This window comes from Rhea americana, unplaced genomic scaffold, assembly GCF_003343005.1.
Source record: "Rhea americana isolate MKP2758 unplaced genomic scaffold, rheAme1 scaffold_110, whole genome shotgun sequence".
Taxonomy (NCBI): Eukaryota; Metazoa; Chordata; class Aves; order Rheiformes; family Rheidae; genus Rhea; species Rhea americana.
This window is the reverse complement of record NW_028185151.1, coordinates 1,419,265-1,435,869: the sequence shown is the minus strand read 5'-3', so window position 1 is coordinate 1,435,869 and position 16,605 is coordinate 1,419,265. Positions and strand designations below refer to the sequence as shown.

The window sequence follows — 16,605 nt, the reverse complement described above, 5'->3', positions numbered from 1 at the left end:
GAGAGCTAAAACCCTTACCATTTTGGCCTGTGTGTCCTGGAAAGAAGAACAAACGCAAGAGAAGTTTGCTAGCACATCTATCAGATTTAGTCCAAGAATGCAAAACATTTGGGCTATGTGAGCTACAGAGTAAATCAAGCAGTGGATGTTTCAAGCCTAATAGTGACACATACAGTACTGTTTAATCAGTTAAATCCTGGGTTGTAGAACACTTCCATGTATAGCAATGCTGTTATAACTCTGTAAATCGTGGCCAGCAATGGCACTCATTCACTATTGTATTAGCTGCCATTCTTTTAAAGGGCCTGATCCAAGACCCACTGAAGTCACATTGACTTTTAGAGTACTTTGGATCTAACTTTAAAGATGGATTTTCAGCATTCCTCTATAACAAAGTGGAAACAAAGAAGCACTTTCTAGCTGCTGTTTCTCCTCATCTTACTGGATATTTGTCTGTTCTTCCCCACCCAAGCAGCTCTGTTTGCTTTTCCCCACCCAGGTTTCTGCATCTCTAGTCTCCTTGTCTTCTCTCAGCACACACCCCTGCCAGCTGGGATACCTGAGGTAACCTTTAGTATGCTTGGGCTGCCACCCCCCAATTCTCTTCCAGCCTCATAYCTCTGAAAAAGAAAATACTTGCTGCCATAACTTTTCATTATAAAGGTCTAAAGGAGCTTCAGAATGTTTCCAACAAGATGATAACAACCAATGTTATTATCAGAGATCATAAAGACAGGGAGAGAGGTTGTGGGAATCTTCATCATGGAAGATTTTTTAGGAGSTTAGACAAACATCTATCGGAGACAGTGTGAGTATAGTAGTCCTGCTTTGGAGTACAGTAATGGTCTAGATAATGCTTTGATAAGCTACCCCACATTTCTAAAATTGCTACAAAATTTCCATAAAGTTCTTCCATGCCTATTGCTTTCTGTAAGACTTCCCCAGAGAGACAGCATACTGCACAGCTACAGAGCACAGATCCAAGTATTTCTGTCCACAGACATCAGTATAAAGCTTCCTGCTGTCTTTATCAAGCTCAGAGTTTTATYTGGGCTTGAATCAATGAATTGAAACCAACTTTCCTTCCAGTTTGTCCAGTTAAGGCACACTGCATTGCTGAAATGTCTGCCATATTCTTCATGCTTTGCCTTCATCTGCTTTCAGTCATTATCACAGAATGAGTATGGGGCCCGATTTTTTTACAAAAATTTTCAGAGAGGTTGTCATGCAAATTCACCAGAGATATAAATTACCACCATTCTGCCATTAAAGCTATATATATTTTAAGAGTAGATGAGGATGTGGACCATTAAGGGCATATTGCTACGTGCTTAGACTTGAAAAAAAAAAGATCTCATTTTAAGAACTGCTACAAATAAATATTATTATTCACTAAWTTTTGTTGAAACAATTTTACAGTGACAAGAAATTAAAGGGAAAAAACATAATAAACACTTATTATTTAAAAATTCAGCATCCATGAATGTGATGCAAATTCAAAAAAATAGTTCTTAAAATGTTGATGTTTAGTTTCGTTATACACCAAATGGTAGCAAAAAAATGAACCAGTGATCCATGAGTGAAACATACACAGGTGATATTAAGGCTAGAATTTAACAATCAACTATGAATTTTTCTTCTACTGATTTTTGGTTTCCAGATGACCCCAGTAGTGAAACTCAATTCTAATCTAATCCTCCTCAATATCTATGGCAAACGGTAGCCCCAGTATAAAGATTTACAACTACAGTTATATCTCTGCTTTGTTCTTAAGCATGTATTTACTTCTACCCATTTGCTTTCCGAAATTCTCTCTCCCATTTGTCATCTGAAGAACTCTATTTAAAAGGAAAACAGGCTTCAGACATGAAACACAGCTACATTCCTGAAACATGAGATGAACAACCTTTAATTCACGCAACCTTTCATTTACAGTAATGTTTAATGGATGACCCAGTGTCATTATGGACAATGCTTCTCCCTGTCATTAGCCTACAGAAAGGTCTAAAACATTTAAACACTTAAAGGAACACTGTTTCAGGCTCTATATTCTTCCCCTTGCTCCCTGCCCCCACTCTCCATCACCCTTTCTGACTGCCCTTGTTCTAAGTTCATAATCCAAATGCTGTACTCTGCAAATTGCACTTATTGCTGGCTTCAAGCTWAGAAGGACCCTTCTGAACACTTTTTATACAAACCCTAACAAGGTCAGTGTTGGAAAAATCTCAGCTGGTGGACTTGGATCCCATGAGCTAGTGACCATTTATAATTAATATTAATGAATGGCAGACAACAGATGTTTATTGCCTAAGTAGAAATGTGAATTGCTAAACCAAAAGGATTTAGCTAAATCCAGAGGAACTGACTTTATTCCTTGTACGGATGTGGGTGGTGGGAGAGAATACCAGTGGGTGAGCCAGTCACTGCTACCTTTAAGGATGAGCAAGGGAACAGGGCCTACAAAGAGTCACCCTGAGCTCTCTATTCCACTGAAGCAYGATGGTTGGTTCCTTAAAATGTTAACCAAAGACTACAGGAGTCCTTCTGTTCACTTCAATGGCTTTGATTTGCACCAATAATGCTTTTCATCTGTAGATCCCAGAGCATTTCTCAAAGTTAAGGAAATGTTATCTCCATTTTACAGATATGGAAGCTGGGGAAGTTATATAAAGACTTTATTACAAAGCACCACTAGGAAAAAAAAAAAAATCCACCACTGAGACCAATGATCACTTTTCCATCCACAATTCATTTTATGTTGTTGGATTTTTTCCTCCAGTGCTCTTAAATCAAACTAAAGTTATGATGAATAAATCTTTTAAATATCTGATGCATTCCTCAGTCCTGAAATCTCCCTGTAATATGGAGGTGGAGATTGGGGCCTATACTAACGTAAAAGAGTCTCTATGTTAATACAGCATCCCTCTCAACACCATGGTGCATATTCATGTTTAAAGCTGATACAATCTCTGTTTCCTATTTGAAAGCAACTCACACTTTCAGAGTAGACAAATTAACTTTCTGTAATATAGATACCAAGGAAGTGCATGAAAAGTGCATTGTAGGTTGCTTTTTAGAGTTTGTGGTTGGGGTAGGGGGTTTGTTTCCTTTTGCATTCTTTGGACAGAACATCTTGCTCCTTTTAGTATCTTACTACAGTATGTGTGCACCAATTGTCTGCTGTTTTCTTACCCCGGGGTGTCTAAACTTCTGTATGACAGCCTATAAAGTGTTCCCCAGCATGACACAACAGACCCTTGCAATTCTTCACTGGTTTTAGTTTATTGGTTTGGTGCAATGGAGCTGGTCTCAGATGTTATAAAAAAAAGTGTCTAAGAAGTCTCTAGCAAAAGCAGGTGAGATTCAGATTTGAAGAAACAGTGAGTGTGCGTGTGTGGTGGTGRTGGAGGGGGGTTGTGACTAGTCTGAAAGTGCTTGGAGTAGGGAGGAAATTGGTTGGTTAGTTACCTTGTTTTAAAAAGAGMCATGTAACAGTATTTGACTAGTGTACAGTGGGCTTTCTCAGGTGGCAACATGAGGGGGGTAGAAAGCAGCTGCTGGTCCCCAGAATCCCAGTTTTCAGAGGCTGGAGAAGTCCTGACTTCTTTTTACACATTGTAATACGGCAAATGTCACTCACTTGACTTTTGCTTTGGGTTTCCTCAAACATTTTTGCAGCCCTAGAATTCAGCTCCTGTCACCAGCCCCACAATATTTGCTGGGCATACCCAATGGGCATGCTTAGAAGAGGAAAGCCTGGAATTATTATCATCTTATTGGGATTACTGTAGCACAGTTAGGACTCCACCAAGCACCAAGCAAAAAAATAAAAGTTCTGCTGGGTAGCCATTATAMACTGTTGGTAGGAACTGTGTAGATAAGACACATGGCAGATCTACTGGTGGAGTGGCCAAGGGGTTATAGACTTAGTGCGTCCTGGTGCTCTATGTCATGAAAGGCTGCTTTCTCATTGCAGTGGGGGGCTGCATCTCATCTAATCTTTGGGCCATCTAACCTTGCTCATGTCAGATCTAAATGGTAAGGTGGTAGTCAGTTTTGAAAGTATATTGAGTAAAATGGACTCAAGAGTTGCACTGTCACACGGAGTACTCATTCTTCACATTCCACTTCAGACTACTCATAAAGTCGACTGCTAATTTCACTGTGCAAAGCCAATGTTACTACAAACAGCTCTAGACTTGCAGATCATTCCCAGAAGGATTTTAAAAGAGTAAACTTTTAACATTGCCTGTATATCCTCAATTGAAAATGAATCACAGATAGAAATTGTGTAAATTTTATCCAGGCTCTTTCATTTTTTTGATTTTTTTTTAATGCATGTCCTCCATGACCTCTTCTTAGAAATCTTCGGTTTTCTTATTTTATAGAGCTGAATTTTCCAAAAGAAGTAAAAATACCAAATTATCAAAGTCATCACATTTCCCAGARACATGCTGATTTCTATGAAGTCCTRTGGAAAGYAGATAGGTTGTGAAACAACTTTGCCTTTGTGCTAGGTTTCTGACTAGTTTTATTCCAGCTTGTCTGTTGGGTGGGGCCCTGGCAATTCTACTGGCAGGCTGAGAAGGGCTCAAGAGCGTGAACGCCCTGAGATTCTTTTCACAAGATCTTGGTCACCTGAGTTCCCAGAGCTTCCTAGGGATAACCTCTCAATCAGTTTGGCATAGAAAGATCATGAGATTTTTTTTCAGAGGCAGCCCATAAGTCCTAGTGGTCCCCTAAGTTGCTGTCTACCAGGTGAACTGTCAGGTATCCTCTGAGTAGGTGAGGGAACCTCTTCAGAAACACAGGGAGATGGCCCAAGTGAAATGTCACATCATTCTTTTCAAAACTTCAGGTCCTCTTTTTTTAAGATGAGTCCCTGTTCTGTAGGACATTTTGAAACCTGACCTATTACTCCACTCAGGATGAAAATGTATTGGGAAATACTGGTAATTCCTAGAGAGGGGAGGAGCAATGCTTTGGCAAACTGATAGAGTATATATATGTTTTGGAGGGGTGAAATAGAAAGAAATGGTTGCTTTTCAACATTTTATTTTGAAAAGCATCCTTGGGAGCAAATTCTTCCTTCATTTACACTGGAGACCAGCCTCAGCAACCTCACTGTGTTTGAGCAAGTACAATCGAGGGCAGAATCTGGCCTCTGACAAATGTAAATAATAACACCCTGGTTCTGGGTTGATGATTTTGCAGAGTGGATCCATCAGGGGCTGCCTTCTCCATGTACATTAGTTACTGACAACTAGCTCATCAATCAGTCAGATTGGACTGGATTACCTGTGCAATGTGCATGGACTTCCATCCACCTGTCAGCACACGTATCACTCCATGTGGGAAAGCAAACAATCTTAGTTTAGAAGAGATGGGATAAGTGAACCATGCAAAGGAGGGGGGGGGCAGTTGTATCCTGTTGCCTTCTCCATCTTCCTTCTGCACCTTTCTGGAACACCAAGAAACTTAAAGAGACATAAGAAAAGGGCTCTGAGTTGAATCAAAGGCCATTATCTATACTAGTAAATGAAACACTGCCAAATTCCCAAGTTCTCTGGCCCTGATGCCAATTAACATGGTCAGGCCACATTCATACTTTAAACTTTGTTTCCAAAACAAAGTGGCCACATTCAGAGAGCCTCTCGAGAATCGTTCCTGGCCCATGCTAACTCTCAAACATGTCTGAGACTAGTCCAAGCCAGAGCTGTGCCAGAGACCTTCCTAAGAATTTAACATTATAGATGGCAGGAACAGTCCTTACAACAGTCCTCTTGTAATGCCCTAGTGCAGACAKTTAGGAGTGTATTTAGACTCTAGGTCCTAAAAACACTTCTGAGCTCTCAGCTACATACGAAAGTGGGATTTGCCCCCTTGCCTCCTCTCAACTTCCTGCCATTCACCTTGGTTTCCTCCTAAACAAAACTTAGCACTGCTTCAGGCAGTAAGTGCCGGTCCAGCCAATTCTGCATTGCCCATTCTTGATCCTGTCTGCAGAGGGGTCATGCTGGGAACAGACTTGCAGTGTTCACAGCATGGAGATTTTGCYTCATACATTAATAACGGTGCTCCATGGGCTACTGCACCCAGACACTGCTCCTTATTTACATCTAGAGCAGAAAAGGTGATGGAAAGCTACCAGACGACAGAAAGACAACTGCCCTTTTCAGGCGTCCAACCCTACGGTTTACCTGAGTCTCTGAGTTGCAAAGTTATATTGGTGTGCCTGTGCATGCATAAAAACGCACACATAAATGTACTCACAAATGCACACACATGGAACACCAAATGAAGATCCAGTACTGAGACAGGAACTGCCAATTCAGTCCAAATGTAAAAGTAACCAACATTAGCTATTCCACTTCAGAATCAGTGCTAAAGATGTAGCACAGGCCAGAACCAAGCCACACTCAAAAAAAAAAAAAAGCATTCTCTATTGTCTGTTTATGGATGCATCCAAACATTTGGACGATATTAATATCTTCAAAATGTACAGGTTATGCTAATGCAATTAGTTTAAGTAAAGCCAAAGAAAAGGGCTTTTCTTGTTTATCCCTCCCTTCAAAACACTCTGAGTACAAATTTGCTAATGCTAAAGAACCAAGTTTCTTTGGGACTTTCTCCTTTATACTATTGTACTAGAAAGAGTTCAAATGTCTGCTGAGGCACCAGCATCTGTCTCTTATCATGTATAACTTTTCTTGATTATTTCTAGAGAGGCAGACTAAACATGCAGCTCTGACATAATGCAGCATCCCATTTTTATTTCTGGTTTGCTCAAAAGCCTGCACCAGCTGAATTAAGTCTCTAAAAAGGGCTATATTTATGACTGCAATCTGGGCTAATGGGAGGACTCGGAATATTGATGTCTGAAGGGAGAACAAGCTATTATAGATTTATGCTAATATTCTGAAGCTGTAACCACAGGGCAAGGTTTTTTGGTACCTAATCACCACTACCTCTATGAAACATTAGTATTGTCATCTGATTCTGCTAGTCTTAAAAGAAAGTTATACAATGGATCTGAACTCACATCTACCTTTTCCTGTCTTTTAGACRAGATGTAAAACTCAAATCCCATTCAAATGTCATCAATAATAATCTCAAAACAGACTCAGCATAAAGGTCTGAGAGAAAACACCACCTCCCTAAATTCCAGCATGGTGTATGTCACTTCCTGTCCTACACAACGTGAACTGGTTTTATGCTCTGTTAAATAGTCATCACTTTTCTCTCTTTGGAARCTGGCTTTAGATTTTATAAGCTGTGTATTCTTATAAGATCAAAACTGCCATGTAATTATAAAATTGCTATTGTTAGTGCAACGCTAGTCCTGATTAAAACAAGGCTGATAACAAATTCCCTTAGTCCCAACAGTCAAGTGCACAAGGAAATAAATCCCAACGGCTCTATTTTGCACAGACAGCAGTAAATGTCTGTGCAAACAGCAAACAGAACTCATTATAGAAATCTTCTTCCTCTAGCTGCTTCTTTGACCAGAGGATAGTCTTGTATTTTCAAGCACTGGCAATGTATGAAGACACATGGTACAGGAAAGAGAGAACCAACTCATTCTTATTGCAAAGAGGTCATCATAGGACAGTGAAGCCAGGGACTCATCACACCTTGCTCATGGGCTCAGGAGTATAGTAGTGCCATTTCCCAAGCAGTCTCTGGAAGAAATGATCCCTTCTTACTTCCCATACGCATATCAGGATACAACATTTTCCTTATCTGTAATAGCAACAAATTCTGACATCACCTTGGCTCACTTAATCTGCTCAGTCTCACTTCGACCCTAGTTTGTCGCTTTTTGTAGTAAATGGCTATTGTGTAAGCCTGATCTTTCACTGTATTTAGACAAAATTTTCTCATTTCCCCCTAACATGCCTGCCTCAGCAAGCAAGCACACACCATATAAATAAGAAGCAACATTTTTCAAATKAATGCAGTTTAGGAGCACATATTCTATTTTCAGAGGCAAATGAAGTTCAAGAACCCCAGATCTCATGGAAAGACAATAAGCTTCAGCTCTTACATCACCTAGAGCCTGCATCTATGGAAATATTTCTATTTTCAACAAGAGATATGGAATATAAACACGAGTTAGTCACTAAGGCCCTAATGTGATTGTTTAACCATAGGTGTCTGTACCATTTGAGAAGTCATGAGGTATCTAAGGCAGGTATCACACAGGACTGTGGATATGACACAAGCCTTAAGACCTGTGCCCATCTGAACTGGTATATGGAGGCTAGATAGACTGTCAACATGTATCTCAACAGCAGCAGAACCTATGTTTAGACAACTTAAATGCTCCTTAAACACCCTTTGGCTCCTTTAAAATTGTTACCCTAATCTACTTCAGCAGCTGGTGCACCCTCAGGATGGATAAATAAGGACAGGAAAGGCACTGAGTCATGTAGCACCTGGGAAATTCCGAAATTGTTGACCTTCATCATTCCATTCACCTGCAAATCTAGTGATAATAAAATGGGGCTACCATAACTAGGAAAACAATGCTCACTGATAAGAAAGCTTTGACACTGAAACTTCAAAAAGCCATATCATATGAATCAGTGGCTAATGGCTTGTGAATGAAAGGATGATGTCCTTTGTGTCACTGGGCTGTTGGGGGTCCTAAGGCTTGTTATCTTCCCAAACTGTGTGAGTACATGTTATTCCTTGTGTTCCAGAAAAAAAAGAGTCATGTTTCTTGGAAATGAAGGTTATCTACCCATTTGAATAATATGATACGATTGGATTATAGACAGAGCAGTAGTAAGTGGCTTTGGAGTCTGTGGTATGTCCTTCTTGCTGGTATCTTCACTTGGCACAGCTTTTTCTAGGTCATCATGCTGTTGTTCTCCAGGCAGCATCGTGAGGAAGGGGCAGCAACTCTAAGAAGACTAACAGAAGCCTCTAAAAAGGGATGRAGAGTGAAGGTGCAAAGAAGTGGGAACATAGAGTGGTGGCATTTAGCCGCCATGTTTTGTCCACACACCTCACGGCCTCCTCTATGCCCTGGTGCTGACAGCGTCCCAGCAGTAGTGAAAGCTCTCAGGGGTCAGCTGAGGCTGTGAGGAGTGTGAAAGAACACTATGGCACATTACAGCTGTGGCTTGTGGTCTTTTATTATAGGTCTTCAGTTTATTACAGTGTAGTGGGGAGGATTTTGTGGTCCGTGGTGACATGCACAGTAGAAAGGCCCAGACCCTTCGAGATAGAGGSCTATTACGTAGGTGCCTGCAATCCTGGCAGAAGCAGTTCAGTGACTCCTCTTGCCCCTTCTGCTCTCCCAAAGCAAACTTCTTCATGGGAATGATCTCTCCAGCAGAAGTACAACCATTCCAAATGCCTGAGGCCAAATTCTCACCCCTGGCGGGTTTCTGTCAGACCCATCATGTGACAGCCCCCACCAAAGCAAAGCAGTTTGCACAATCAGATCCTATGGCTTTCTACCGTGATTAAGGGTTTAGGTGCACATGGAAGGCAAAAGTGAATAGATAACGCTGCTCTGAGTTGCCTGTAGTCATTATAGTCAAATATAATAGGGTGGGACTAACTGACAATGCCTAAAATAGATGAATTTTAGAATGTGCAGTGGTTAATTCATGTCAATTATGATTTTTTCAGTGTGTAACTCTCACATGATACTGTTTAAACATCAAATTCTCCCATGACAACCCTTTCCTCCTCCTGCCCCACAAAATATGGCTGTATGGGTAGCGGGAGCCACATCTGACATGATAATGCAAAAGGTTCTCTAAAACACTCTGGTTTACATATATAAAGATGTATTCAAACATGGATTACATAAATGCAAACACAGGGATTTCTTAGACCACGGGCTATAAATTAGGTTAACAAGATCTCAGCACCTTTAAATTGATCTGACGTGTAATTATATTGCCCTCTGAATTATTTTCACCATCTGAATTCAATTTGAACTACTACACTTCTCAAAATTATTGCTTTTCTGTAGATTTTGTTCAATATAAAAAGCTGTTATTCTTACAAGCAGTAAAGTATCCCCTATCTACAAGAAAATTGACTGGATAATGCCTATAGACTAAATCTTCTAGTACCATTGCCTGCAAGAATTTTCTGTTCCTAAATAAAATCTATTTTAACTCCAAATAATTACTCCATGGAACTATTTGAATCTGATGAATCTGCATTTTCATCAGCAAAACATTCTCTTGGATGATGTTTGACTAGCTCCTATTTACAAGGATTTATCCCTGTTATTTTTAAGTTTTAAAGAGGTTTATTATAGTCATAAGAAGAAATAAGCTATGTTGTGCTAATGCATCGCTAAAGGAGACTTCTGTAACCCACCAGGAAGTAGTGATATTCCTGTGCTGCGGCACAATGCAGTGCCTTCTTTACCTCCTCTTCCTGGCATACTAAAAGAAGTTCATCGTATACGTGGCGTAAAWTTTAAAAAAATAAATTAATTAATTTAAAAAAAGGGAAATCTAACCGTACGGCAAATGTGGAGGAAAGGAATYGGACTGAAAGCACTCTCTGCTAAACCCCCCGAAATAATGCAAGCCCGGGGAGCAGGACGCCTCCTCCGTGCACGCTGCGCTGTTCGTTTCGGCCCTGCCTTGCGGGGGGGGATCTGCTCCCGACGGGAAACCGCTCGCCGCGCCTCTCCGCCCCGCGCACGGTCTCCGCGGCGGCGGCGCCCCCGCGCGGGCGGCGGCGGGCGGCGGCGGCGCCCCCCGCCCCAGGGACCCCCGGCAGGGGTGACCGCAGCTTGGGAAGCCAGGCGGCTTCCACCCGAGCGAAAGGCGGGTGTAAAGCGGGTCAAAAGTACCGCTCAGCCCCGAATGGGAGACTAACGCTTGGGGAAAAAACGAGCTTTCCCTACTTTACCTAAGGATTTTTTTTCCTTTCTTTTCTTTTCATAAGCGTGTCTTTTATGAGCTCTGCCCCGCATTTTCACACTGGTAGGTGGAGATGGACTCCCCGTCCCCTCTCATTATTTTTCCCATCAGAATTTCTTTATAACTTGAGAGTCATTCTAAACAGATAATTGAATTCTAAAAGAATTTCCAAATTTTTAAAGGGGGGGAGGTGTATTTTAATATACTATAGCCACATGAAAAGGCATTTTATATACATATGTATACATATAATGTTACATACACAAGCACAGAGGGGTTTCCTAACAACAMAATTCTTCATAGGAGAAATTGAAATTTCCTGAGAATATTTTCTTCTAAGTTTCATTATTGCATCATGTTTACTCCTTTGATCAGTTTCATCTTTAATCCTTTCCTTGCCTTTTCTTCTTCTTCAGATGCRGAGTAGTTCAAACAGAAACTTGTAACAACCTATGTCGCATTTACCACTTACCATTTTACAGATAGTCATGATTCCATTGAAATCCCATCACTTCTGGACTGTACTTCAATGTGCTCTTCAGAAGAGAGGTTCAGCAAGTGTTGGGAAGAAAAAAAAAAGACACACACACATATATATATATATATATATATACATATATATACACACACACACATATTTATTTATTTATATTCAGGAACAAACATCAGGGAAGAAGAGAGCAAGGATATGAGCAGAAAGAGGCACACAAGAATACTGTTCAAGCTACATCCCAATGCTGGCAGATAAGGGAAACCATTAAGTATCTTTCCAACATGCTCAAAGTATTGTGGTTGAGAAGTCACAGCCAAAGGATTTTGGCCAATCACCAAGTGAATAATGTCAAACCTGGAATACCTGGATGGTGATCACCCAAATAACGTTACATTTCAAACTTTACTACATGTCTCAGAAGCAACATATGAGGAAGTCATGTGTTTGTCCCAGCTTTACTTAATGAGTGTATCTAAACTGTACCCACCTCTGCATTCTCAGGCAGAGATGGTGAGGAATGGAGAAGTTGTAAAATAAGCCACAGAACTACACAGCAAGAGCATACGGCATATCCTCATTTCTTAGTCTTACTCCTTGCTTTCCTCCCTTTCTTCACCTTCTCTCTCTGTCTGACCTACTCTGTTCTTCTGGAGCAAAGCCACTGCCCCTGCCCCTACTCCCCTTGTTACCTACTCCCACAAAGCCCATCAAGTTTCAAAAACTCCCAGCTCTGATTTTGACTTTGGAATGACCATAACTCCCTGTATTCAGCACCCCAAAACACCAAAATTTATTGTCACCCAACAGTCCAGGAAAGATGGGATTATTTCTGCTGGTATTTATCAGCAAAAAGTGCTTTTCCTGTAATAAACAAGGATAGTTTCTTTTCAGTAGTGATGTTACCATGATATCATAAAACAAGAGTTTGGCCAGATGCTTGCCCAGAAACCTCTCCATTTAGGGAGGCATTATGCACACTACAGGTCAGTGTGACACTGATATGATGTAAGCCTCAAGCAAAGTTGCTTTTAAGGACTTCACTGGGACTCTTCTGTAAAAGGAGAATTTCAGCCGTACAGCTCAGTAGATGAACAGGTTCCACAAAGAAAAAGTCAAATTTGTTTTAAGTTTGGGCACATATACGTTTGAGTCAATATGTCATATCTGCATCTGTTTCTAATGTAAATGGAAGAAATGGAAGCATGAATGCACTTTACAAATACCATCCACAGCCAATATGCAAAGTTTCAATGTTTTGAAGGGACAAGAAGCTTTACTGGAGAGGTCCAAAACAGTAACAATAGCCTCTATATCCTGCTCTAAGAACTACATAAGGCAACAAAAAAGTTTAAATATCTAGTTTTGTAATRATGGTTTTAGAACTTGACTTGAGATTGGAACACAACTTTTTATTTTGATGAAAACCTGGGGCCAACTCCACCTGTGCTGGCATTGGCCCTTTGTTGTGGAATTAATGTGCAGTGCCCCAAATCCTCAGGGAAATGGGTGGGGTGGGGGTTAAGAGAAGGAAGGGGGGATTTTAAAAGAATTAGATGCTGAGCAGCAGCAATGATAGAAGAGTAACAAGAGGGCTAATTTCTTCCTATACTCTCACCCTATTTGCTCTGGTTCCTAGCCCAAGTTAAAGTTAGAGCAGTTGATAGTTAAATCTATCAGGTTTAGGCTACAGAAATCCCCAAATCAGTTGGGTTTTGGTAGAGTACATGAGCTGGCTGTGGGAGAGAGGCAATTAGTGTGCGAGGTATTTATACYCGCTCTAAAACACCCACACTGCCCAGAGAGAACTGAACTATTTGCTTAGAGTCAGACTGACGAGGTGCTAGTCCAKTGGTCATATTTTGCAGTCTGATGAAGAGTTGGACACTACCAAACACTGGCACTAGTGTTTGGTTTCTAACAGGAGGTGTTAATCCAGGGTAGGTTTTACAGGCTGCAGCAAAGCAAGACAGTCAGACATTTCAACAGCCTGAGCAACATCTTCTAACATGCCACCATTTCTATTTCAGGGAAAAAAAATAGGGAGGAGAAAAGAAAAAAGTCCAATAACGAAGAAAGTAAGGAAACAAAACAGGAAAACAAAGGACGAGCAGCCCGAAGACAAAACCGAGAACAGAGGGAAAACAAAAACAAAACGCAGTCGAAGAAAAGAAAAGCCCCAAATAAAGACCCAAACGTGGCACCCGTCGACACTGCACATTAACAGCCTTCCACGATTGTTTGAGTCTTATGATGCTGCTATCTCTCCCAGATTGCCCTGACAGGTGCTCCAACCATTCAGGCCGCAAATGGACAATGCTACCAGTTATTATTAAACTTTAAAACAACATTCCAAATACTTCCTATATTCTCCAAACAACCATAGTTTATTAAAGAGATTGACATGAGCCAAGAAAAAAARTCTAAATATGGGATACTTTAAAACTGTTATATTATATGCTTCCATGCATCTGTAAAAGGCAATTAAGAAATTTTGTATATATTAATAATAGGGTATAAAATATAGCAATATAATAATGAATGACATTCAGATGAACAATGTTCTTTCTCTTTGTAAAATATTTTTCAAGTTATTGTTTAAGTATGAGGCAAGAGATATGTCTAAATCAAAGACGCAGTATCCCTTCATATATTGTATATAAATACTAAGAGAAGGAGGAAAACATTTCTCAAGAGCCAGTAGGAATCCAAGGTTTTATAACCTGTGGTGAATCAGAATGGAATTGCCCTGCGGCTCCCTGGTTCACGTTCCAGACCTGGGTGAGAAAAACCAGGGGAAAGCCTGCAGGGCTTCAAAAGCTGAGGGGAAAGAAGCAGAAACATCTGCAGCTTTGAAGACTGAATCCCCGAGGTAGAAAGAGTGATGGTGCTGAGCCTGTATACGCCCTTATGGGTGGGACAATGTTTTCTGGTCTAAACAGTGGTACAGTGTGTGCTGTTCTATGCTTTTTATACTTATGTGTAACTTAAGTCTACATTTCAAATTTTCTGGTGAATGACAAATCGTATTTGTAGGAGACAATGTTGAGTTAATAAAAAACAGATAAAAGATCGTGCTTGTGTTTTTCAGTCTTTTTTTTTTTTTCTCCTTTTTTCAGCGGGGAAAAAAACACTGTTCTTACCAGCTTCCCAAAGACCACAGAGAGAAATGGAAACAACTTTATTCACAATGTGTTTCTAGTGAAAGAGAATTCACATTAATAAAACACTTCATAAATAGAATTTACAAACTTTTGTCCAACTTTATTTAAATTCTTGTCTTAGTTCTTTTCTCACACACATTAGAGGTGAAAATTCCCATCCTTCAGAAGCTAGAAAAAAAACCTCTGGTACCATTCTAGCTATTTTAGTGACTCACAAGTGATGCACAGGCAGCACGGATATATGCTGCCTCTCTGCTCAGAAATGGATTTCACCTTTACAGAAAAATGCTGAGAAACCAGCTCACAGCATTTGCTTTGTTGCCATTTGATGTTACATTTATGCTATGACATAGACATGCCATTTGTTGCTATGTCACATCAAGATAAAATGGAGGCTTTTTGCTTCTGTTTGCCGAAAATAGATTTAAGAATATGTCTATGTTATCAGCTTTACTTTTTTATAGCAGGCTTTACGGCTCACTTCCCTGGTGTCCAAACTGCATACATCTTAGTTTGTTCCCATCTGGAGAGATAAATAGCTCCCACCATGGGAATTTAGCACCCTCCCAGAGGATATCTAGGCTAGAGGGTACTTTAGGACAGGTTATGCTCCATATGGACAATATAAATGGAGGCCGAGGGGCCAAGATAGCTCCACAGTAAAGGTGAACACTTGGATCACTCAGAGCAGGAATTGGAGCTTTATTTTACCAGTGTTTGTGGCAAACACCCACATTTCTGGCTTATTCTATGACTTGTCAAAGCATTTCCCAACTGTAGATTTTGTAGGGAATAAGAGCCTGCCTAGCGTGGCATGTGGTTCAGACTACGTACCAGACAAATGTTTCTAGCCAGCTCCTGTCCCTGTTCTCAACTTTGGATTCCCACAATGCTTTTGACTAGGCAGTCTATCTTGGACCTTAAAAAAGAGTCCACCCAACAATGAAGCCTGAGGTGCAAGCTTCCATGACTTTTGGACKTAGAACCTAATCATCTAGCTGGTGATGCAGGATAGTTTCCTACATCTTTGTAGGATTCCTTAAATTCCTTATATCTTTGTAAGAACTTTTTCTCTTAATGATATGTGTACAGATATAACAATCTAATAACATGAATGTCCAAGGTTCCCATTGTGCTTGACTCCATCTTTCAAGAGAATTAGTCAAAACTTTGAACAATCAGTCCCAATGTGCATGTGTTGTATTTTTGCTAGTGAGAAGAACTAAATGCTAAAGGCTGGATTTTACAGAGATGAATGTCATGCACATGCAATACTCATCACATACAGTGGCATCTGAATAGGTGACAGAGAAAAGGAGGGTGTGCTGAATGCCTGTAAGAGGTACCTAGGCAGTGGGAAACTTGAGTGGGGGTGGCAGTCTGTGGCTTCCCACCTCTATCCCCATTCAAGCAAATTACCAACACCTTTCTGCACAGTTAACTGGTTTGTCTCCCACTACCTTTCCTTAGCAGTGTTACCTTCCTCCACCAGTACCTCCCCTTGTGGCAGCACCAGTCATGGAGATGTTGGTTTCAGAGAAGCAGAGGGATAGGACACATGCTCAGCCCTGAGGTTGCAGATGATGCTGAGGAGAGGTGGAGAGGGGAAATCCTGCTGTTGCCTGACTCAGATGTTGCCACCAAAAGATGAAGTGCAAGTGCTGGTCCTGGGAGGACTTGGCAGCACAAGAGAAAGAGTCATTCAGTGCTACAAACTCCCCCCACAGCTGCAGTAATCCACCTCTGGGGTTCTGGTGGGCAGAAGGAGGAATATTCAGCTTCTCAGGAAGAATTTACTTCTCAAGCAGCCATTCCTCCTGGAAGTTGTCCCTAGTTGGATTCAGCAAATTAGACCACCAGTTGGACTATATGTATAGCTGAAACTAGGGAGAACTTTGTCTGCACTGGATGCAACGCTTAATGACCAGTAGGATTGTGTGTTTTCCCTTTCTTAATTAAATATAGAAGTTAAATGGCAAGGGGGTACAGATGGGAGAACGGCTCTTGATAATAGCACAAGCCTAAACTATAAAAATAAACAAGAGCA

The 16,605-nt window shown here is 40.7% G+C and overlaps 1 protein-coding gene across 1 annotated transcript in view; it reads left to right on the top strand.

The window, feature by feature from the left end:
• Positions 1–14,459, top strand: part of RSPO3 (R-spondin 3) — a 63,311-nt gene extending 48,852 nt beyond the window's left edge. The window contains exon 5 of the mRNA XM_085314158.1: positions 13,425–14,459. Within this exon, the coding sequence (XP_085170284.1) occupies positions 13,425–13,618 (194 nt within the window). The 3' untranslated portion in view covers positions 13,619–14,459. The remainder of the gene's footprint in view (positions 1–13,424) is intronic.
• The last annotated feature ends 2,146 nt before the right edge of the window (positions 14,460–16,605 follow it).